Source organism: Triplophysa dalaica, chromosome 20 (assembly GCF_015846415.1).
Source record: "Triplophysa dalaica isolate WHDGS20190420 chromosome 20, ASM1584641v1, whole genome shotgun sequence".
NCBI classification, from domain to species: Eukaryota; Metazoa; Chordata; class Actinopteri; order Cypriniformes; family Nemacheilidae; genus Triplophysa; species Triplophysa dalaica.
Window position 1 is genome coordinate 6338288 of NC_079561.1, and position 24828 is coordinate 6363115.

Below are 24828 nucleotides of genomic sequence, written 5' to 3' on the forward strand. Positions count from 1 at the left end.
ACAGTAATATTTGTACACGTATTTAAAGAAAGTAAAACAACTGTAAAAACCTCGATTTTTATCACAGTTTTCATGTGTCTTGTCGTGTCAGTCTTTATTGCTGTTGGATGACTTTGTCACTCATGTGGTTTGATTTTGTGGAAATTCAACAGACCCTGGAATGACAATACATCTAGAAATGCTGATTAAAAGCAAACTGGACTGAGCTTTTCATTTGTTTCTCAGCTGTATACAGTCAAACTCAAAATTATTAAGACACCTTTAACATTTCTCAAATGATCACAATTTAATCGGTATAGTTTAGAAAAATGGTAATAAAACTGACAAGAACTGTGTCAGAACAAATTAATCTTGATAATGTAATATAACTATAATACAAAGGTATATAATAGAGGTTGAATAGCTGTCAGGCGTTAAATTTAAGTAAACAATTTGATAATACCAATTTAGGGCAACCAATTACAAAGCACTGCTTCATTTTGTTCAGTCTATGATGTAAAAAGGTCGCATTAGCAATTAAAGAAAAAACCCCACTAAAGCAAAACATGGTCAGGTCAGACGCAGTGTCTACACCGGAAGCGACCAGCGCCACAACGAAGTTGAGTTGAATTTACTTTTAACCAATCAGCCTTCATAGGAATGTGCTGTGAATTTCACGTTCATCGCTTTCCGCTCCAATTTCTTTAATCGCTGAATCTCCAGCCTCCACTACAGTCTCCACCTTGTTTCTCTTAGCGAAAAGCTTGGTGATCTCCAGGAAGGTCTTGTTTTTGGTCTCTGGGATGACCAACCAAATGTAGATAAGTGTGGCAAGACAGATGCAGCCAAAAATGATGAAGCTGTATTCACCCAGACCCCTCTGTAGATACACAAAAGCTATGAGGAACACATTTTTTCCTTCTAGCACTTTCATGTGCTTTGATTATTCTGCAGGTTTTATAAAGAAGAGGACCTTCAGAACACCTCATTTGTACACTGATTCCAATACAGTGCGGTACTATAAATATTTATCAGTGCTTTGTTTGAACTCTGACCTCTAGAAAGGGAAAGACCAGGCCGACTGTGAAGTTTGAAAGCCAGTGAACGGAGCCAGCCACCATGAACGCCGGTGGTCTAGATGACTGCCGGAACATCTCAGTGGTGATAACATAAGGAATAGGACCTGTTAAGAGAAAACACTCCGTGAAAACCCGAAATTCTGTCATCAAACACCTTCACTGTTTTTTTATAGGAGAGAAAAGATTGCTTGAACCACACTGCTGCTTTTACAATCTGTTTTACAGCCACTTTAAAGCACAACCTCTTGTGCTCACTCTAGCATTTTAATGTAAAATCTCTGAACTGCAGCATAAATCTATTGTCATTCCCCACAAAGGAATAAAACAGGCTGAGGAGAGAGCGAACTCATAGAGATGTAGTGAGCAAACTGACTGATGTAGTATTATGGGTGTGAACTCACTTGGGCCAATAGCATGTCCGATGACGTAAATAATGACACAAACGATGCTGACATAAGGCATCCAATCCATTTTTGTCTGGGGGTGAAACATTGAAAGCAGTTATTGTACGGTACACCTGCCGTGCTAATAGAATTGCATTTCACATTGACCTCAAGGTCAAAATTTGTCAATCCAGATACGTTTGAAATACTCATTTGTTCAGAGAACAAGAATTTAGAGGTCATGCCAAAAGTACTCTTTTAGTTAGTTTTATTATTCATAATGTTATGCTTTGGCCTTTATTGAACCTGGGTGTACTGTTATACCTGAAAGTGAAGAGCTACGGTCAGAAGGACACAGGCTACACAGCATATGCCAAAACCAATCAGTAGCAACGGCTTTCTGCCCGATTTCTCCACAATAAACACCTACTGACACATTTATAAACATCACTATCAGGTTTTTAAGTGTCATAACAATTTATATGATAAATGAAGATTCTTACAGCTGCTACTGTCATGAAAACATTCACAGCTCCTGTTCCGACAGTCACATACTGAACGTGATCTTCCCTCACTCCTGCTGAGCTATAGATGCTGTCAGCATAGTAATATATCTGAATATGGGATAGGGATTCAGTCAAACAAAACATATTTGAAACCTGTTGTGACATATACACTTATATGTCCAGCGTGTACTGTTAGGGAGGATCTTTTGATAGAAAAGCAAGATAAAAGCCAACTTGTTGAATTCTGTTGAAGCTTTCAGGAAACTGATTTCACAACAGGGTAATGTGTTGAAATTAACTAGTTGCGTAAATTGCTTGTTTCAAAGCTGCGCTCACGGCATTGACGCCTGACAACTGTTGACCCATGTTCATGATGACTATAGACAGCAGCTGCCAGCGCAGTGAGCGGAAGGTGAGGAGGTTGAGCACAGACAGCCTGCCTTCTGCTCGCTCCGACTGATCCTCAACGTGCATCTCAGACAGTTCCTCATCCACATCCTCCCAACCCCGCAGCCGCTGGAGCGCTACAACACAACCAGAAGACATCAAAGTGTTAATGCTTTTGAAGCATTTAGATCAAAACACATCGCAAATAACAGATTAAATATTTAAGAACAGTATCTCATGTTGGTGTGTAATGCAACCGGTTCAATTAGGCTACATATCTCATGTTGATGTGTAAAGCAACGCTACACTATAATTTAAGAGTGTTAGTGTTCATCATTTTGTTTAAATTACCTCTTTACACATAGGCTATTTGTATGCTGTAAGATTCTCATTTACAAATCATCTGCATCTCTCTTTATGCTCATTGTTGGTTCAACTCTGCTGTGAGATGTTTTTTTTTTTTGTGTGTTTAAACGGAATATCTCCTTCTGTACCTTTCCTGGCAGTTTTTTCATCCCCCTTCTGTATGAGCATATAGCGTGGACTCTCTGGGAAGAAGGGCAGAAGCAGCAGTTCTATGACAGCTGGAATCCCCGTGAGACCCAACATGATGGTCCAGCCTGAAGAGAGAACATTACACATCACCACCATGAACAAAAGAGTGAGTCTAAAATCTCTACTTTAGTAAACTGTATTACAGCTGAATATTAGTATGTCATTTTCGAGTTAAATACAGATTGACATAAATACAGCTCCCAAATGATTCATACTTAAATAATGTTACCTTCTTTGTTACCCAGGATACTGCGAATGCCAAACACCTGGGCAGTCAGGATGCCAATAGTGATGAAGAGCTGAGGCACGATCCCAATGGCACCCCTGAAATTCTTGGGTGAGAGCTCGCCCAAATACATGGGGACTACATTAGAGGATAGGCCTAGTGGAGAAAGCACACTGGAGCACACATAAACATGATCCATACTGTCTGACGGGTGAAAAGATCTACTGACCTGCACAGATGCCCACGAGAAAGCGTGCCACAATGATGATTTCGAAAGACCTCACAACTTCACTCACACCCATCATTACAGCAGGAACGATAGAGAAGACGTTGTTGAACAGAAGTGTACCTTTTCTATAATGGAACACGTCAACAAATGTGTCAACATAAAGGCCCGATACAGCTCATAAACAAACTTACTTTCTGTAAAATTACCGTCCTAATTTGTTCACCAGTGGAGCTACCATGAGAGATCCAAAAAACCCACCGAGTGGGTACATGGAGACGGTTATGGACCACAGGAGCGTCAGAAAATTGTCTGTCATTGGACCATACCGATCCTCGTATATTTGGGTGTAGAACATCTGCATTTCCTTTTAATCAAAGAATAACGTTTTAGACTATTATTTTACATTTAGCAGTACAAAAATAGGAATAGAATAGAAAAAGTCAGTACCGGGGCAGGTGAGTTTATTACAGCAACATTGTAGCCGTATTGAAAAGATGAACCAAATGCAGAGATCAAAGAAGCTAAAGCCAAGACCAGTGTCAACTTCTGTAAAATAATAGACATTTGAAAAAAACATTGTAAATTCTACAAACATTCCTGATTTAAAATAGAGCAATATACAAAAAGTCATATGAAAGCTGCTACAGTATGTTGAAAGTGACCAAAGGTGAAGGTTGCTGTTTCCAAACTAAAATAGAAAGAACAGAATTAAGAATGGCTTTATTTTGCAAAAGAAAAATGCAGTACTCACCCCCTTCCTCTCAACAATCTCTGCTTTTATCTCTTTCTCCATGCTTTAAACAAACCTGGATAGTTAAAATAACTTTAGTGAAAAAGACTGACTGTCGTTATTTATTTATATTGTACCCTGGACTTTGGATCCAACCCTGATAAAGGTTATAGTTGTTCAGTCACTACTAAAGCGATATATAAAGTAGTCATATAACCAGGTAGAAATAATTTAAGTAATCATGTCTGCTGCTGGCACTGGTAAGGTCCTTATGAAATAATGAACCCAAAAATATTTTAATTTGTGTTTTCAAATGTTATGCACGATAAAACTAAAACTTGTTAGAATATTATTAGTTTTGGCATAATTTGTCTTTTCCTGTAAATAAAAGATTGCATTGCTGGCAGCAGATATCTAAAGAACTTAAGGATAAGTTAATACTATCAGGGAGCATCCGTCTCTCGATAACAACTCGGATGATTGTGTGGCTTCGTAGTTGTGAATACAAAGAACATTTGCGCCATCTATAGGTGAGAAGTGTTAATGCCGTTGGTAAATAGTTGTAGGATTATGCTTGTCTACTAAATATATATCATGTAGATGTAATTAATATAAAATTGAATGGGATGTTTTCAGGTTATCACTGTCCTCCAGGAGACCTTCATATTCCATTGGGCATGCATCACCCGTCATATTTGCATATTTTTAATTAAGACCCCATTGATCACCGGTTCACACCCGAGTTATGAAAATAATAGCAGAAACTCTTAGTAACTTATCAACTCCTATACATGCAGAAAAAGAATTGCTGGAGTAAGTAATTGAATAATTATTCAATGTCATCTACTAAAAATAAACTTTTTAAGCCAAGTAAAAATGATTTCTGAACATTCATCCATACATTTTGCAACATAAATGCAACATAAATATATTTTAATTATTAGAATGAGTGAATAGAATATGCAACATTTTGTGGACTAAATGAATACGATATTTTTTGGCAATCATATGCGGGATATTTTCTTGTACATTTTTATGTCAAGTGATGCAAATAAATACTGATGGTAAATTTTCATATTGGCTGCATTATAATTTAATTTGTAAATACAGCTAATGTATTTATGATATAGTTGACAAGTCAAAATTCTATTTTGTTTCATACCTTTCATAATTTCTACTAGCTGGGACTTTTTACAACCATGCTCACACTAATATATCTAAACTAGCCTTTACCAACCATTATTGATGAACTCTTCAATCAAATTTAAAAAAACTGAAACATATATATAAGGTATATTTTTATGTACATTCTTTAAAATTAACCAAAAAGGCCACATTTAAGAACAAGAGCATGACATGGACAGTAGGGGTCTCTGTCCGACTATCATCCAGTCCCTCCTGCAGTGCAGCACTGCAGTTTTTCCCATTCTTATTCCTCCTTCAGCAACTCATTAATCAAATTGATTGTACCTCATCAAGCTAAACAGAGATCCTCAGCTGTTTATTTCAGCAGGTCGAGGGCTGAACACCCCGCTGGGGTTTGTGTCCATGCTGTCAGATCTGTGCAGGTCTATAAAGCTCTAATTTAGGTGCTTGTGCTCTGCAGTCAATGCACACACCAATGTACTATGGGGTCTAACATAACCTAATATAAGATACTGATGTACATTGGAAATAATTTTTGTATTATTTGTAGGCTTTTTGATAATTTGGACATTCAAAATAAACCAAAAAGGAACAGTTCAACCAAAAACAAACATTCTGTAATTATTTACTCACCCTGAAGTTGTTGCAAATCGGAATACATTTATATGTTCTGATGAACACAGAGAAAGACATTTGGAAGAATGCTTGTAACCAAACAGTTCTTGGCCACCACTGACAACCATAGTAGGAAAATGTGCTTTATAAATTTCCTAGTTCTACTGAACACAAAAGAAGATATTTTGAAGAATGTGGGAAAGCAATCACTTCTAAGGCACTTTTGAGCACCATAATAATTGTTCCTACTATGATTAATTTGTTTCATGGTTTTCCTATGGTTCCTACTATGGTTTTAAGTAGGAAAAGTTTTAAGTAGGAAACGTAGTACAAATGCATATGTATATTTATACAATAAAAATATATAAATACTTGACAGCGTTGTCAGATAATGTACTGCAGAATAAAAACACTTCTGTTGATAATCTGACAATCTGAGTGACAAGCCAAAAAAACACTGAAGTAGATCAAGAGATTGTTCTGTTCCAGACTGTTTACCACAACTGAAATTGTCTTTACACCACAAATAATGACAAATGTTTTCAAACCGACTGTCGAGCTATTTTCCACCCCCTCAATAAGCTGTTGTTAGGAGGGAGTCATAAGATCAGGCTGTCAACTGATGCTGCCTCAGGGTCAGTGATAGCACAATATATAACCAGCGCTGCTACATCCCCTTCTACAACCAGTGAAACATGATTTGTTATTGTGTTTATCCTGCACCCTTTGCTAGATTTTATCAGAATGGTTCCTGTTCTTACACACGGAAAGCAGACCTGGTATCATGCACAGGCGATGGAGAAGTTTCACTTGTACCCTGACGGTGGTGAAACTGGTGTAGATCGAGTAGGTTACAATGCATGGATTATCAAATATTTACAGAGACTCAGCCACAGCTCAGCTCATTTTAAATGCATATAAGCCAATGCCATGACACATCTGCATTTACACAGCTACATGCCAAAGATGAGGCCAAATACTGGACCAATACTTGAATAATTTACTTGGTGGACTATACGTCATACCCATTCAGACATTATCATCCGTAAAGCACATCTAAATGTTGCTGATGCAATATTTTTAATCTGACATCAACCAAATATGGACATCAATCACTTTATTGAAATAAAATACGTTGGTTAAACAACTGTGTGCATGTAGTGCCAAGTATAGACATATTAAGTGCAATAATAAAAAACATTCCTTCCCCCCCTTTTCACTTCCTGCTCGTTTTCAAAGGCATTGTGAACAAAAGTACATGTTGTGGCATGTGTTCTGAATCAAGACATGAAACTCTGTCATTGGTATTTCACAAAGAAAATACAGGTAATATATTATACAGTACATACTGTAAGCGTTTCTGACAAAGAACGCGTCTGCTTGTATAAAGGGAAGACATACTATAGCCTTCATGCATAGATAAAAACTGTATTTTATACATATAAATCATGTTTTTAAATATTGATCACATAAACCTTGTAAATATAAAGAAATCTGAGGCATCTTTGCAGTATTCATGTATTTTTTTTGGGAGAAAAAAAATCTCTTGTATAAAACACTTCACAGTACATTTGCCATTTTGGTCACAAGATAATAAATTGCTGTATCCTCGCTTCCCCTGAGCTACAGATCTCATTTCTATTTAAATGAACACGAAACATCTGCGGCAGCAATATGAAAACAGATTCGAGTGGCTGTCGGAGACAGAGAGCCTCCCGTCTAAAGTGCTGAGCTAAACCAGTAACATAAAGTGCGTTTGTGTTTTGCGCTCTGCGGGTTTTGTGCATGTGACCGCAGTCCCCTGTTATCCCTTTAGGAACTTGGTCAAACAAGAAGGTTCAGTTTTGGCTCGGTTACAGATGACCATTCAAAATAAATTTCCACACTCCGCTTCATCCAGCTTTCAAGTGTTTCTTGAGCATCTTCAAATAGATGCCATTACAGCGACTCTTACTCCCCATCTTCCTCACAGGTTGGGGGGCTGATGTTCTCCTCAGCGTTTGCAGGCGTATTTGCAGTATATGCGCTTGTTCTGTTCTGGGACACGGAGTCGGGGTTCCAGACTCTATTTTGACCTCTGCAGCACAGCAGAGCCACCAGCCGTGATCGAATCGAGGGAGTGAGGACAACAAACATTATGCAGTTCGCCGCTCCTTGAAAGGTGTTCCCTATTCCCTATAGAGAAACCAGAACACTTCATTAGAGCAGCTGGACTGCTGAAAGGAATGAAGTATTGATAAATTACACTGATAAAGTACACAAAAAAAATACATTACACTTATGCGGAGGAGGCAAACAGGAGAAAATTAAGTTAATTTTGGGGTAACTAAGCGGAACCGAGCACAATCGACTGAGAGTCCCGTACTCACGTGCAAGGTCACCAGTACTGGGTTTTGCCTGGCGGGGGAGTCGGTTAGCAGGAGCAGGAAGCGGACGGTGCTCCACACGCGGAGGAGGATGAAGATGATGGGGATGATGGTGAGCTTCCTGTCTGCCGTTGAAGACAATGAATGAGAGACGGGGCTGCCTGTCAGGATGGGGCGGTACTCAGACAGGGCCGCATGCTTAAAGATGTCACAGAGACATTAAAAAGAGATCACATTGACACGGCAGCATTTTTATATTGTTCCAAAAAATATTTGGCAAAAACGTAATGTGTTCCGTGGGTAAAATGTATTTTTTATTATTATAATTTTGCTTAAACACATAAACTTGAGCTTTAATGGTAAGGCATTTAATGATAGACTGTTATAGAAACCAGGCCGTTCAATTGGTGATTATTTGGATATTATCAGCCTAGTACCAACTTGGTTACAAATTACTGGCCATCATTAACTTGAAGATTATATACAGGCGCAGAAAAGTTTAAGAGATCACTCCAGTTTTGACTTTAATCTGCATTTCCGCATTTATTATGGAAATTCCAGTGCAGTATCTGTTGAATTTAAACTGAAACAAACCTCAGGAATTATATAAACTTGTTTTATAAACTTTATAAAAGTAGTTTTTAAGTCGTTGTTTTAAAGACCTGCAAAAACTGCATCTTTTTTAACCGTTTGTTCTGTTAATTTCTTTTGCAAATAATTGCATATAAAAAATATTCTACTTGGAATTTGGAAGAAATGTAATTACCAGTATCAAAATAAATTTCATTTTACTAAAACACTTGCCAAGAAATACTTAATTTAGAAAATAGTTTTGGAGGTCTCTCAATTTTTATTAATGGCTGTGTTTACAGTGAGGGAAATAATTATTTGATCCCTAACTGATTTTGTAAGTTTGCCTGCTTACAAAGAAATGATGGGCCTATAATTTTATGGTGGCTTTATTTTAACTGATAGAGACTGAATGTAAAAAAAATCAGGGGAAAACATGTTACTGTATATAAAAGTTATAAATTGATTTGCATTTCAGTCAGTGAAATTAGTATTTGATCCCCGAGAAAAAAAAAAGTTATACTTGGTGGAGAAACCCTTGTTGGCAAGCACAGAGGTAAAACAATTCTGATAGGGATCAACAGGTTTGCAAATTTGTCAGGATACGTTATAGTCCGCTCCTCTGTCGATCGTTAAAGTTTCTTGGCAGTCGCTTAGCAAATTGGAGTTTTAGCCTCCTTCACAGATTTTTTATATGACTAGGGTTCTTTTCTGAATCATTTTGATGTTCATTGTCAAACTTTAGACGAGCCAGGCAGCCTTCTTGGGCAGGAGGACCTTCTGGGACCTTGAGACTATAGCGATAAAACTGTTTGTTTACTTACTGTGGTCACAACTGTCTTGAAATCATTAACAAGCTTCTTCCGTGTAGTTCTGGGCTGATCTTTAGACTTTCTCATGATCATCTTTACTCTACTGGGGAAATCTTGCAGGGAGCTCCAGACCAAGGGCATTTGATAGTTACTTGTATTTCTTCTAATTTCCAAATACCCGCACCAACAATTGTCTCCTTCTCACTAGCTTCTGTCTGTAGCCTATTCAAGGTTTGTGCAGGTCTACAATCTTATCCCTGACATCCTTAAAAACCTATTTGGTCTGATCCATGGTGGTGGAGAGGTTGAAATGGAAGATAAAGATTCTGTTGGCAGACATCTTTGTTATGTTATATACATAACAAGCTGTACTTTCTTAAAGTAACCGGACTAATCTGTGGTCCATATAGGCACATAACCAATCTGTGGCGCCAGAATTCCTGCTAGTTGGTAGGGGATCAAATACTTATTTCACTGCCTAAAATGCAAATCAATTTATAACCTTTATATAACATTTTTTCCCATGATTTGTTTATACTCTGTCTCCATCGGTTAAAATAAACCTCACATAAAATTATAGACCCTTTTTTTCTTTTTAAGCAGGCAAACTTACTAAATCAGCAGGGGATCAAATAATTTTTTCCCTCACTGTACATCCATATGTCTTAACCTCCTGCACTACTTGACCTATCAATATCAGCAACTGAAAAAATTGTTTCCAGTAAATCTATAAAAAAGCTTTAATGTGTGGTATTATTTATTTGCACTCATTTATGTGACATAAATGTTTTTTCAAGTTTAAGGAATTCTGCTAAGCCCTAAGATCAAGCATATGATGAGCGAAAGTGGACTTACTGCTTTGCGAATGTGCATCTTTATAAGGATGTAAAGGATTGGCAAAGTGACATAGGCAATGAACTCCCAGATTTTTCCCGTGAGCAGCATCCACAGCACATGGTCTTCAGCCTGGATGTTTACCCAACACCAGCCAACAGACACCTCGGAGGCATCATAACCAATCTTCTGCAGAGAGATAGCTGCCACAGTGATGGCGAAGGGAACACCCCAACTGACAGACAGACAAATCACAAGATCACTTAGCTGATGAGAATCATAGAAAAACATCAGCTTTCATAAACGCATTAAATTTCAAACAGCAGTTGGCTTGTTTTGATTTAAGCCATAATAGAGCTAACAAACACAATAAAACACAATGATTACGTAATACAAACATGATTTATATATATATATATATACTTACCCAACACTGAATGCGTTACGATTACAACAAGAGACAAATATATATATAGTGACAAATATATATATACAGTGTTGGGTAAGTTACTCTGAAAAAGTAATTAATTACTAGTTACTCATTACATATTCAATAGTGTAATTAGATTACCTTCCAAATTACTCTGTCCAAAAAGTATTTAGTTACTCATTACTAATTACTTTCTATATCCTACATCGACCTTGATTAGTTAAGTGATTCAAGGATAGACATGAAACGGCTTATTTAATTCATTCAAATAAATAATATTATTAACTGACCAAAATATTACAAATGTGAGCACAGATTTTAAAGTAAGACTTTGAATTTTGATGTCAATTACACTATTGCACACGCATATATTTCACAAAGTATTTAGTTTAAGTACATCAAAAGTAAGTGTAATTAAATTACAGAAAACATATGAGTAATCCCTTACTTTACTTTTTCAAGGGAAAAGTAATTAAAATACAGTAACTAATTACTCAGTAACTAGTTACACCCAACACTGTATATATATATATATATATATATATATATATATATCTTTCCTGTAGCTCAGTGGTAAGAGCATTGCGTTAAGGTTGTGGGTTCGATCCAGGGGATTGCAAATACCTATGTAAAATGCATAGGATAAAGCAATGTAACTCGCTTTGGATAAAAGCGTCTGCCAAATGCCTAAAATGTATATGTAATATATTCCTAATGGATACTTTAAGGGTAAATATTGCATATGAAAGCATAAATCCTTTTCAACTTTTATTCTAACATATCTTCATCCAGATAAATATACACAAAAATAAAAGCACTGTAAACTAAAATAAAACCCCAGCTTGGCAAGGTAATGTAAACAAAGAGCATTAAAGTAAATAATTAGCCTAATAGTTTTTAAAAATAACAAAATTACCAGAGAATGACAAAGCAAATATACGCCTTCCTAAGTTGAAATAGACATCATAAGGACTTTTTTCTGTTACCTGATTAGATGAAAATAGAGCACCAAGTTATCGGCCTGCCTCTGGCTGGACCTCACTATAAAAATGTATAAGTAGATGGCGATGGCCACAGTCCAGAAGAATGAGCTCGTGTTTGCGAACGTGGAAATCGCTCCTTGCGTAATGCAGTCTACCGAATCCGTCTCAAAATCCCTCCAAACTCCGTAAGAGTACGAGAGCGCGGACAACAGGTCAGCGACAGACAGATACACGAGCAGTTTACGCGGTTGAGTTCTTAGATCGAGCCATATCGCATACGTCCATATGATTAAAAGTGATCCTAGGAAGGAAAGCGCACATGACAGCAAGATAAGCACTTTTTCGTAAACATACACCTCCGTCTGGTTCGCCTCGGCCATACTTTCGGTGTGTTGCAATACAGTCCTGTTTAATTCATCTATCAGCGTTTCGTCCTACGGAATGCCTGTCAAAATGTAGCCTTATTAAAAGTATTAAATCCACTTAAGTATTAAATCCACTTGTTGCCGAGATACCACTTTTATGCAGAAGCGAAACCAGGCGGACTTTAAGATCCAGCGGCGTGACAATCTTCACTAACAAAACCGGTCTGTCAGCTACATCGCCACCGCTGAGACGGTGAAACTGCCAACGATGACAAGTCAAAAACATGTTAAACTACTCTTTTAACGACTTGTTGTAATCGTAGCTCGTTCCTCTTATAAATCAATGGCATTTAACACTTAAGTTGTAAACTGAACACTTATATACGTTACTAAACTGTCGAAGATTCAATCTGAAGTTTTAAGGTGAGGACTGACTGCCACACGCCACCTGTAGACGAAGATTTGTTAGTTTATAACAAACTAAGTTTTTATTATTATGCTTTTTATTGTATTTCATTTTTTTGGCAGATTTATTGCTATTCGACTTACCATAGCTGTATTGCAAACATGGTTCAACTTATTATTGTGTTGAGAGATCATACATTTGCGTCTCACACTACACAAAAACGACAGAAAAAATGCTGTGCTTGAAGTTTTCAAGTTTGAGGTTTTTAGTATACCGGCATACAATAGACTATTATTCTCACATTTATAAGCAGTGTGAAAGATGACTGAAACGACTGAAAATTAAATACATCTGCAATCACTATAATACACCATCAGATGGCGATATGTACACTTCCAAGCCTGTCTTTGCATACAGTTCCAGTGTGGTTCATCTTTTGGACTGTGAATGCAAAGGAAAGTCAATGCTTCACCTCTGAGAAAGACCATGCTTAGATTTCTTATCAGTACCTTGATGATGTGGACTCAGATTGTTATTCTAGTGCACGTTATGCATAAGAATCATTCTGGCATGCATCGGTAATAAAATCAAAGCATGCATTAAAGGAGACAGTGGGGGTATAACTGGTTGGCACGTGTGGTCGCGTTGATTTTGGTAATGTGTTGTGATGGTATGCCATACCGGACAGGGGAGACCGAGAGAATTAATGGTTTGGGTAGTCATGGCCTTATGGTTAGAGAGTCGGACTCGTGACCAGAAGCTTGCCGGTTGATTCTCAGGGCCGGAAGGTAACGACTGTGGTGCCTTTAAGCTGCAGTGATAGCATCCCACTGCTTCTGCCACATGACCTTGTAACAATGCGAAACACATCCAGGGCCTCCCTTGGCTGAGGGTGTCTTGTGATAAAGGGCCGATGAGGTTGGGACGCACAACTGACGATGTGTCGCATTGATGGGAACCATACAACGGGTATTATCAGAAGCACCAAAAGCCATCTTTCACTCAGGTTGTGTGTCCCAAAATGGGGACACACAACTCATGAGATGTCCCTATAACAATGTCAAGGAAATGTAAGTATGCTATGAATCATTTATGCCAAAACACAGAGGATGCCGTCCCAAAGAACCAGCGAAACCTCAGGCCTCCTTTCCTCTTTTTATATTCTTGACTGCTTCCCACTGCATAAGGCGCGGGAAATGTCCTATTGGGCAATTCATCTGTGCTGAAATAGTGAGTTTATAACAACTGGTCCTATTAAGTGAATCGAAAACTAAACCCTGTACTGATACCAAAAATACTGAACATTATACACAATTTGGGAAGAGGCTTTCTTTCCTGAGAAGATAAAAAAGTGAGTAAAAAATGCATGTGTGCTTGTATTTTATGTAAATTCTCATAACTGCTCCTAAATTAAGGCCTCTGGCCAATAGCATCATTATTATTTAAATGTGTCGAGTGGCTAATATATTTTTATGACATTTGGTGTTGAGTAGAAGGAACAAAATACACAAGTAAAACATCTGTTTTGTATTCTGATATGCGTGTGCCTGCAGGGATGAGAAGGTTGGTTTAACAAGGCAGTTAGGTTTTCAGATTCTTATCACAGATACATGGAAATTAAAAACACGGACATATGTAGACCTTAAGATAAACTAAATCAAATACGATTCAAAATACTGTTGAATTAAATTCTAATTCAGCAAATGACAATATGTTAGGTTACTCGTACTGTTATTTGGATTGACTAGTTATGTGTGTACAGTATATATATTTATACTATAGAGATTAATGTATGTTACTTTTACAGTAAGATAATTGATATGGTATATGTTTTACATAGTTTTTAAAAGGCATGATTCTTTCGCATTGCCATGTTTTATAAACCAAGATTTAATACAAAGGTAGTGTTTATAAACAGATTTCATGAGTTCTGGAATCACGTAGACTTACTGACACACTTTTGTATTTAAAATCTTAATTGTGTTAAAGATATTTTTCTTAACCGGATGTTTTATGATCAACAATTAAAACCCAATGCTGATGAATGAATTAAAATAAATCTTTACTTTCACACAAAATGTCAAGCCACAGAACATACAGTATAATAAAAATAAAATACATCAAAAAACTAGTATTTGACAATTTCTTGGACATTAAAATACAATTACACGGTGCATATAAAAATAAAATATATATTCATACCTAATTATTCCACAAACATATTTTCAAACCAGAAGGAAAAGTACTTTGCTGCATTGTCTGCTGCTATTTTTGCCATTAGGGTGAAAATATATGTTTTGGTCCATTAGCAGATTTAATGATGAACTCATCACAGCTGACTATGTCATCAGACAGAAGTCTAAATATAGGCCAAAGACACAAACAGGATAAAACACGCACATAGAAATACTGAAACTGCGAAATCTGGTCAGCTGATATACATAATAACATATGACTAAATCACCCCTGATCAACACGTCTATCTTGTGAGGAAGTAAACAAATACTGCATTTGGATAAAGTTAATCTTAAACTGTGTAAACAAAACATACTGTAACCATCAATCTTTCGCTTTCTAAAATGTTCTGTGTGAAATTCGTCAGCTGTTAATTTTGTTAAGCATTGACAAAACCAAAACTGGCTCTCACAATAACAGCGGATGGAATGACTGAAGACAGAAGAGAGGTTTCTGTCTGTATCTCCTCAGCCTGAGCTGGTAGGTGGGCGGCTGAGTGCGTGAGCGAGGTCGGATGGATGGGCCTCCCAAGGTGACGAGTTTCTGCGGCAGTATACTTGCTGATTGCTTCGTTCTCACTCCACACAACAACCAGCTAAGACACTGCCAAAGAACCACTCACAGCAGTGCCCCCATCTCTCACGGTCTCTCCTTCCATCATTAAAGCATCTTTCTGCCTCAATCCAAATGATCTGTAGGGGCTCTTTAGATATGACTCTCCCGCAGCGCAGCTCGAGGTACATTAACACTCCATTCTGTGGAATGTCCACTGTCCTTTTATTACAGCTGGGTAGGGTTGCAGATTTCCCTTTAATGATAAATCTTACTTCTGCTTTCTGTTTCCAAGAGATGACGGTGATAGGTGAAAGTCCTGAAAACAGAGAAAACATCCAATACTTCCAGTTTATTACAATACACCTGAGAACGGAGTTCCCAAACATACTGTGTAAGGTAACTGAAGCGTTCAACAGACAAATGACATTTTGGAACAAGTGTAATAAAACACGTGCCCGTGTGGAATGTGAGATTTGGAACGATGATCATTTACAGCTCACGTCTTGTGTGTCTGTGTAAGAAATATTGTACTTTTTTACTATGTTTTCAACTACCAGTATGGGTGTAGTAGCATTCTCATATTTTCTGCCGAGCCTGCCGATTCCCGCAAGTCTTGAAAGGAATGACTCCTTTGTGTATGACTCAGGGTAGAAAGTACCAAATATCACATGTTCAGTCTCTGAGTTGAAATGTATTATGTAATTTTCAGCATCATAGACGTCTGGATCATACAGACAGACACAAGATTAAAGGGATAGTTCACTCCAAAATTCTATTATTATTTACACACCCTCCGAACAACGGCGGTACCCATTTACTTCTATTGTATAGACCACACCAGTGAAAGTCAATGGGTATCGTCGTTGTTCGGTTACCAACATTATTCAAATTATCTTCTTTTGGGTTCTGCAGAAGAAAGAAGTCATACAGGTTTGAAATAACAAGAGTTTTATCATTTTCGGTTGAACTGTCCCTTTAATAAACTCGCTTACCTTTAAAATCACGAGACACCTTCCAAGATCAAGCTTTACTTAAAAACATATTAAACCAGCCTAGGGTGTTACTGTTCTGAACTGGGTCTTTTGGCCTGTCCACACTGTTTTCTGCTGGTCTAAGCTGCTGTTCAACTGGTCTGGCTGTTGTTACCTGGTTTGGAGACCACCTGTTTTTTCATTTTGCTTAAGCTACCACATAAACAGCTTCTGAATCTCACATCCAAAAGTGAAGACACATCCCGTAAAAACTAAGATCCATTTAGAATAATTCTGACCGCCACACCCCAGGGAGGGGAGAGCACACCTTTTTTATTATTTAATATGACCTATGCTCACCCCCCCGAACCGTAAATAGAGCCATGACTCACTTATTCTCATATACCCGCTGAATCCAGGTTCAAAGGGTTCAGCCTATAGAACGAATGTGTGCCAAAGAGCAACATATGAGTGTGTCATATGTTGGTGAGATAAGAGGGTGGGAGTTGGCCCTGGCCGTGATTTGTTGTTCACCTACGGAAGTTTTGTGAAGGCCCTGTCTGTTGGTATTCCCCACAGTGAAGCTATTCTGGGCAGGCAGCCTCTCTCCTAAGGGCTATGCCACAGAAGAAGGGCCTCCGCTGTTATAGGACGAAGGCTGTTCTGCTCACACAGAACAGAGTGGGAGAGAGTCAGCATATGCGTGGGCGAGCGGAAGCGAAGAACAGCGATAAAGAGAATGCACAATTAAAGACAACGAATATGTGAAGGGGAGAAAGGGTTTAATGAAAGAATGGTTGTGTGGCTGGCTGCCCATGACGGTAAAATTTTATCAGCGCATATTGGAATGAAGTAGGTTAGTTTAATCTACACCAGGTTTAGTCATTCATGTATTTAGATGCACACTAAAGCAATAAGGAGCATTGTGACTCGGCCACGTTAGTGTCCTTTGTGTTATGTAGTGACTGCTTGTCAACCGAATGTACCATATGTTAACCCTTGAACTATACATTTGCCTAAAACAATTTAACATCAAGAGATTGTGTTTTATCTTCGTTTCTATTCTGCAGAAACTGATATAATTTTCCGTTGCGTCCGCAGTGCTATCTGAGTCTAAGCAAACACACCTGTAATTAGTGAGACTATTTTCACATGCCCTGCACTGACTGCGGTCTCGCATGCATGCTGATGTCACTGCGGGATGGGGGGGAGGGGCAGAAAGTAAATTTAGAAAAAGTTTGAAAAGCTAAAAGTAATATAAAAGAGGAGTATTTGTTTATTGTTAACACAGAAAAGCAAACAGTAAATCAAAAGTTTTCCACCTGCCTAGTGGGTTTAAAATAAAGCTGTTAAATATTTTACCAAAGACTTAAAGAGACAGTTCACCCAAACGGAAAATATTACTTTATTCATTGTTTTTATATGAATTTTTCTTTATCCTAAACCTACATATTTGTCTTTCCTTATTCTCTCTACTGAAACATTCTTAAAATCTTGAAAATACGTCACGTTTAACTATTATGCAAAGGCTTCCTCTTATATTTAAATGATTCTTCAATTCTATTTTAATACAAGACAAACAATGAATGACCAAAGTGCATCAGATTTATAATATGCAAATCATTTATGTTTCTAAAGGGTTGACAACCTGTCTGTCCTGCTTGGCTGGCTCATAGTTACTTGATGTGTACATTGCACCAAAAGCGTTTTGTGCAATACAACACATGACAGGAGGCACGCCAAATGACATCATGATTGTCATTTTAGTCAGGGACGGATTATGACTTCATAGGGCCCCGGGCCCAGTTACCTCCAAGGGCCCCCTCCCGCAATTTTTCCGTTCTTTCCCTTAGCTGCGCATTCACAGTTATAGAAAGTGAAAGTTAAGATGATAAAGAATATTTGAACCGTTCTCGCTCTGCGTCAAATGCCTAAAAATACGCTAAACATAATCTGTACAGGGTTTATAGAAGTCTAATATTGGCAACACATATTGCAGCTACACAAATTATGGCGTTTGAAACAAACGTCTTTAATAAACTGTCAAATATAGACGTATTTAATGCATCACACAAATAAAAAATATTTCTCACCATAAAGTCCCTGTGACACATGTCAAATCAAATCAATTACAGTCCCTGTAAACATCAAATCATCAAGCAAATTAGCACATGCTATTTGAATGTGCTGTAATTTAATTAATACGTTAATTATTAATAAGTTAAATTTAATTTAATAAATTAAAGTAACAAAAAGGTATGTTGCCAGATTTGTTGATCATTTCATTTTTTTACGACGTATCTACTGAGGCGTTGTAAAGGCTATGGGACCCATATATTAAACATAGATAAACTTTTGTTTTCATTGTTGTTGGGTTTTCTATACCAAACTGGATAGCGCAAAACCTTAAAGCCCAGGTCCCCGTTGGTCTCATGGTATAAGGGCCCCTGGGCACTCGCCCCATTGGCCCTGTCAGTAATCCATACCTGATTTTAGTCTGCTGCGTGTTATCAGATTAAAGTCTTTGAATCCTGTCAGCCAAAAATTGTCATTAGACCACATCTGATGCCTTCCTTTGCTGAAATACGATAGGCTGCTTGGACAGAAAAACGTAAACATGTACAACACAGCCTAACAGCTGTCTACCAATCTTTAGACGAAGCGGAATGATTCACATGTGCTGTTAAAATCAGTGTGGAGGTAATGCCTGATTTAAACCATCATATCACATGCAGTGTTCTGTTAAAGCATTCAGACCCCCGCTTATCCACGCTCAGACACAAACTCACGCCTCGTGATCCGGTTTCTGCCGCAGTTGCTAAATTGCAGTGTTGTGTCCCTGTGTCTATATTGCTGAGGCCACATGATGGCAGGAATTCCTGTCTGCTTTGGGCCTGATGTAATCTCTAATACAGGCTTTCAGGAAGCATGGGGGAAAACACACAGCAACACACACACCTGCCGGCCGGCAGCGGCTTTTGCCTGTACACCTCTGACACACTTAAGAATAAAAAGACACACAGGAACTACATTATCAGATTAATGAGTTTTTCTATATGCTTAGTGGTCACAAAGTGTGTCTTTTTCGTAGAGCAATTGCTCAACTGACTGTAAAATAAAATGTTTAAATTTATAGGGGTGGTTTCCTGGACAGGGATTATCTTAAACCAGGACTAGGCCTGAGTTAAATTAGGATATTTAAAGTGTTTTTCAAAGCATATTTGACAAACAAACATTACTATGTGCAGTTTAAGACTAAACAATCGCAATGGTATATTTGAAGATACTCAAGTGCAAGTTGTTTTCGATCAAGACATTTCATTTAAACAACATTTAAATTAGTCTGAGACTGGGTTAAAGCCCTGTCCAGGAAACCGCTCTTTAGAGTCTTATAAAACTGAATTGGGAATTGGACAGGACATAACTACTGTTAATGTCTGGAACTCTGCAATAGATCAGGAAGGACGGTTTACAGAATTAATAGTAAAATAAGTTTAATCAGACAATCACCTTACTGCTTACATTGAGTCTTTACCCGTCCTCGGGACATCTGAATAGGTTTCTGTAAAATAAATACTTTGTTTTGAGGTGCTGTTCTCTCTCTCTCATTCTCACGTGGGTCTGTCACTCTGTCTATAGTACAGCAGTCATTTCATTCCTCAGACTTAATCATCTTAAAGTGAAAGTATACTGCTGAATGTCACCGAGCAAATCTTTTCATGTTTGCTCCTTTGTTTGGCCACTTACTTTATTACCTACCAAAAACCCCCAACTTCCGCGATTTTCTTAGAAAAGTACCTAGAACTTCAATATTGGATGTAGCATTACTGTTAACTTCAAATTTCAATTCAGTCATTGGAAACCTCAGAGTGTGTATCTATGTAGTAAAATGAGTCAAAACACTATTAAATGGAAATAAACGATATTCCCTTTATATTGTACATGGGTTGTTGAGAAATAAATGTGAACATGTGTCCTATGGTGTTACAGCAAATATTTAGAAGAAAAAACTAACAACGAAGATACATCTCTTTAATGTTATTCTTATTTATAGGCTAAATTTAAATATCAATGATATCAAATAATATAACATTTTGTTTTAATTTCTTTGCTATGTCACACAATACGACACAATGGTATATTTGTCTGCTATCCATATAGGCTGTGTCGTCCTTTAATGTTAAATACTTACAATACTTTGTATGACTTAATGAGTATACTTTTAACCTGAAAATGTCGTCTTTACATCAACTCATATTTAATATAACTAAATAACAAGACCTAGAGATGAATATCAAATTAGAATTGTCTTAAATATTTTACATTTCTCAGTCTTATATCTAAAGACTGAAGAGGATCAGCGTCAGTGTATAACTAATTAGAACTAATGGTACTAAAACTCCATTTTCTCAGTTGAGCGACAGTAATGCATTTTTTTCTAACTAGTGCAGATTTCCAGTAACAAGCTGCGTATTTATCACATTTTATTTGTCAGTTTTATATCCGAGGAAGCTGCGGCAATAACCAAAGGCTCTGCTAAATGCTCTCATATGTTGGAAAGTCCCATTCGAGTGAATTGGTATGTTTGGATGGTGCATGTTAAGTCCCTGCACGGCAATTCAAGTCGTCTTTTTTATAAGGATTTTAGTTATATGTTGCTGATGTTATCGTCCACGTTTACATAAAATGAGTCAAAAAAATAATAAATGGAAATATAGGATATTCCCTTTATACTGTATATGTGTAGTTGACAAATATGAACATGTGTCCTATGGTGTAACAGCAAATATTTAGAAGAAAAAACTAACAATGAAGATACATCTCTTTAATGTTATTTTAAATTATACGCTAAATATAAATACATTTGGATGTATTGTAGTTTTAAACTGTACGTGTTCCACTCTAATGCTGTTACACTGACCCCCGTATAAATAAGGATGAGGTAACATTCTAAGTATATATAGATATATATAGATTACCTATTTTTAATTTATAAGTGATATTGCCCTTTTAGAACAGTAGTTTCAATCTAATTATAGCTAGTGTTTGTTAGTTACTTGTAGTTTAGTAAACTACTTTTTACTGCCTTAATGTTAACTAGTTAAAATAATCAGCTTATAGGTTGGAAAGCTGTTGTAATTTCAGTAGTTTTCCCGACACTGAGGGGAGAAAATGAAGAGATGCTGTACGAAAAGATCATCTCGAAGTATTGACAGGTGAAAAAATAAAAAAAACGAACCTAAAGTCTTTGCAAACCTATATGGGGAGACAAAGTGCAAACATTGCATTCCTAAACAATATCGGTTTACTCAAGAGACTGTTGATCAATGCAAGCTCTATTTGTAGAGCTGAAAAGCATTAATAATTCAAACAGCCCACCTCTTAGCCATAGAAATACATTGCTTTCAGCACACAGATGCTGGCAAAAGGAGCTGTGCTTATGTGAATTAACCACTTGTTCACGGAAGTAACCACTTTGGTAGCCACCAAATAAACGTACAGACTAATCCATAAAACAAATCTGACAAACTGTCTCACCGTATGTCTCAGGGGTCACACCATCAGAGAGCTGAGCGAGGACGGGGATCGTCCAGACATCCAAAGCGGAGGAAACTGTTTAATCAGAAACACAATCCACATGCCTTTAGTCAACAGTGTCCATATATGTGCTTGAACATCACAAAAGACTGAGTCATAAAAGCCTGTGATCCCTCCATTGCTTCAGATCGATCTTCTCTATTTTTAAGGTCAGCAGTATTTGTTCACGAATGGAGGCCAGAGCACCGAATGTGATGAGTGCAGAGTCATTGAAGAAGACATCGATAAAATATGTGCATAACCACCATAGCAGCTTACATTAAGATGCAGGACAGGCACAACTCTTTTTTAAAGAAATTAATTTATGTCAAAGTTTGTTAAGACAGAGACACCAATGCAGATAATGACTTTAAGTGCAGTTCATGAATCAAAATAAATCCATCGTACTCCATTAACAGTGCAATTTAAAGTTTACTGTCATTGTGAAATACAATAAGACATAAAAGCACTTCTATTCTTACACCAGCTACACCTGGGGAGTGACACACTTACCTTTTCAAGATGTTTCAGTCGTTTTCAGATATTCTCCAGCCGGTATCTTCAGTATGGTACTGTCCTCTTTCACAGGTCAGACGGACGAGAAAACACACACGGCTGATGCTGACCTCAAGCCCCAACTTCCTACTGACAAGCCAGTACAAGTCAAGGCATGTTCCTGCTCTGCACAGCGCCCTCTGGTCTGCTTCAGAACTGAGAATTTTAAAGAGGAGGAGCATAAAGAACAGAAGAGAAATAAGCTTGAGAGGACACATTACATCTCACCTTCTTCTGACTGTTATGAGCATGTTTAGAGAGTCACTTGTCCAATAGAAAAATACAGCGACAGACTTGTATGAAGTTACCCCCAAAATAAAAATTTGCTCATCATTTACTCATCCTCATGTCAATTTGACTTTATTTCTGCAAAAGAAGATACTTTGAAGAATGTTGTTAACCGGCATCCATTCACTTGAATTGGTTTTGTGTCCATTCAATAGGTACATTTTGACAGTATTTTCTAAATGTATAAAAATGCCAAAGTAGTATAATGGTATTATTCAAAGTGTTAAAACTATGATAATGTACAAATGTTTGTCACATATTTATGATTAATGTATTCATTTATAATTGAGTTTCAGTTATTAATTATAACAGAATATAGGCCTACAACTCAATGATAGAATTTACGTATACATTTTTTTTAATTGAGATTTTTTTTAGTTTATTTCAATCTTCCAAAATGTGAATATTCAGTTTTAAAATTTTAGATGAAAAATGTTTGGTTTAGTTATATATTTTAGCCATAGTATTTGAAATGAATGTAGTTTTGGTACAGTCTAGGGATTGCCAGCATAACATTTCATTTGTATATGTATACTGTAAAACTGTGTGTCAAATGTAAATGAATCTATATTATCTAAACAATAATTCATGTAATAAATGTAAGGTCACAGCATAATTGTTCATAATTTTTAGTAAGCATCAGCGTTGAGTAATTTTCCAACTAAAGATACAAGTGAACAATGAGTATGTAAAGTTTTAAGTAAAGAAATACAACAGCGCTGCTTAGTCAATGTCAAACTTCATCTCGACTCGAGGGAGTTCGTCGCAGGACCTTATACTGCTCCCTCTGGTGTTGAAGGTCTTACTGCACCAAAGTTCTACACCAAACCGTACATCCTGCTCTCACACTTCAGGCATAAGTTCCAAAAGAACGATCTTTCCATTGCAAAAACATGCCAACTCCGCAATTTTTTGATCTGATTTACATGAAATTATCAATAAAGCGTTGATTATCAAATAGTTATCATACACTTACCTGAATCCTCAGTTGAATTTTGAACACACAACCACACTTTGATTTGTGCAGTAATGCAACCCAAACCCTTAAATTACAATATAACGCTCCATAAGCACACGGCTCCAGATAAAGTTCCTCAGCAGCCCGAGTTGCAGTGTACCATTACAGTAAATGTAACACTGTGGCCCCTCTCTCTCTTTATCTCTTTCTCTCTCTCTCTTTCTCTGCAGTCTGGATCACTGTATGTTACAGTGGTTGTGCTGCACTTCACCGGATTGCAGCAGTCCAAGACTGATGACCTTACCAATAAAAAGAGCAGAGTCACAAACGCCAGCGTTTCCATTTCCATCAGCACGCTGTGTCCTGTGACTCACCTTCATTCTTTCATTGAGATCTCTCACTTATCCCTCCTCGGATTCATTTACCCCACGCTGTGATGTCTGTTCTAACCCATTTCATTAGTATTTGTGAATGATTGACTATAGAGTGCCATGCAGCATCCACGTAGCATCCACAGGCTGAGGCCAGAGCATGTGAAGAGGGTGATGGCTGAGTGACGGCTTTTTGAAAACATTTGCTGCAGTGGCTGTTAAGAGAACACCAAACATTTAGCTTAGGGCTTTCACTGGCCTACTCTCTGCTGCATTGGTGTCTCGTTTTAATCGCGTCACCATAAAACCATTTACAACTATTCTTCGTTGCATCTTTGGTCGGTGATCCAAAAACATGACAAAAAATGTATGCCATGCTCACATAGTATAAGAGGTTAAAAGTCAACGGAGGGCAAGCGTGCCATTCCTATTCCAGCTAGATCAAAGCTTGCTGCATTGATTACATCATCGGAACTAGAGCACTAGTACGGGACAATGCACCATTGGGCTGGGGGGAGGGATGGGGGATAGCCGTCTAATATATCTCTTCTCTTATTTTCTCTCTCCCTTTCTATCAAGAGTTGTGTGGACAGAGGACATATCCACACTTCGCTCTGCCAAACTCAGTTACACGGCCAGTCGAGTGTAACAGACTCTCGCAATGTTCCCTCTCTCTCTATCTCTCTCTCTCACGTGACTCTCGCACTGCCTGCGTTT

At 37.6% G+C, this 24828-nt stretch overlaps 2 protein-coding genes and 1 long non-coding RNA gene across 3 annotated transcripts; 1 reads left to right on the plus strand and 2 right to left on the minus strand.

The window, feature by feature from the left end:
* Positions 1–77: 77 nt before the first annotated feature.
* On the minus strand, positions 78–4241 carry LOC130408865 (solute carrier family 2, facilitated glucose transporter member 5-like). Its single transcript, XM_056732329.1, has 12 exons — positions 4096–4241; positions 3792–3890; positions 3551–3708; positions 3345–3469; positions 3119–3271; positions 2829–2954; positions 2284–2471; positions 1945–2055; positions 1766–1867; positions 1460–1535; positions 1035–1162; positions 78–859 (listed from the first exon to the last, which is right to left on the minus strand). The coding sequence occupies exons 1-12, from the start codon at positions 4135–4137 to the stop codon at positions 632–634; spliced, it is 1536 nt and encodes a 511-aa protein (XP_056588307.1). The 5' UTR covers positions 4138–4241; the 3' UTR covers positions 78–631.
* Positions 4242–6937: 2696 nt separating this feature from the next.
* gpr157 (G protein-coupled receptor 157) lies at positions 6938–12409 on the minus strand. The gene is made up of 4 exons (XM_056733981.1): positions 11834–12409; positions 10439–10652; positions 8205–8399; positions 6938–8010 (listed from the first exon to the last, which is right to left on the minus strand). Exons 1-4 carry the CDS (start codon positions 12208–12210, stop codon positions 7786–7788), a joined length of 1011 nt encoding a protein of 336 aa, XP_056589959.1. The 5' UTR covers positions 12211–12409; the 3' UTR covers positions 6938–7785.
* Positions 12410–12492: 83 nt separating this feature from the next.
* On the plus strand, positions 12493–22994 carry LOC130409783 (uncharacterized). Its single transcript, XR_008904898.1, has 3 exons — positions 12493–12618; positions 15684–15787; positions 22528–22994. It is a non-coding gene; the product is annotated as an uncharacterized LOC130409783 (long non-coding RNA).
* Positions 22995–24828: the final 1834 nt, after the last annotated feature.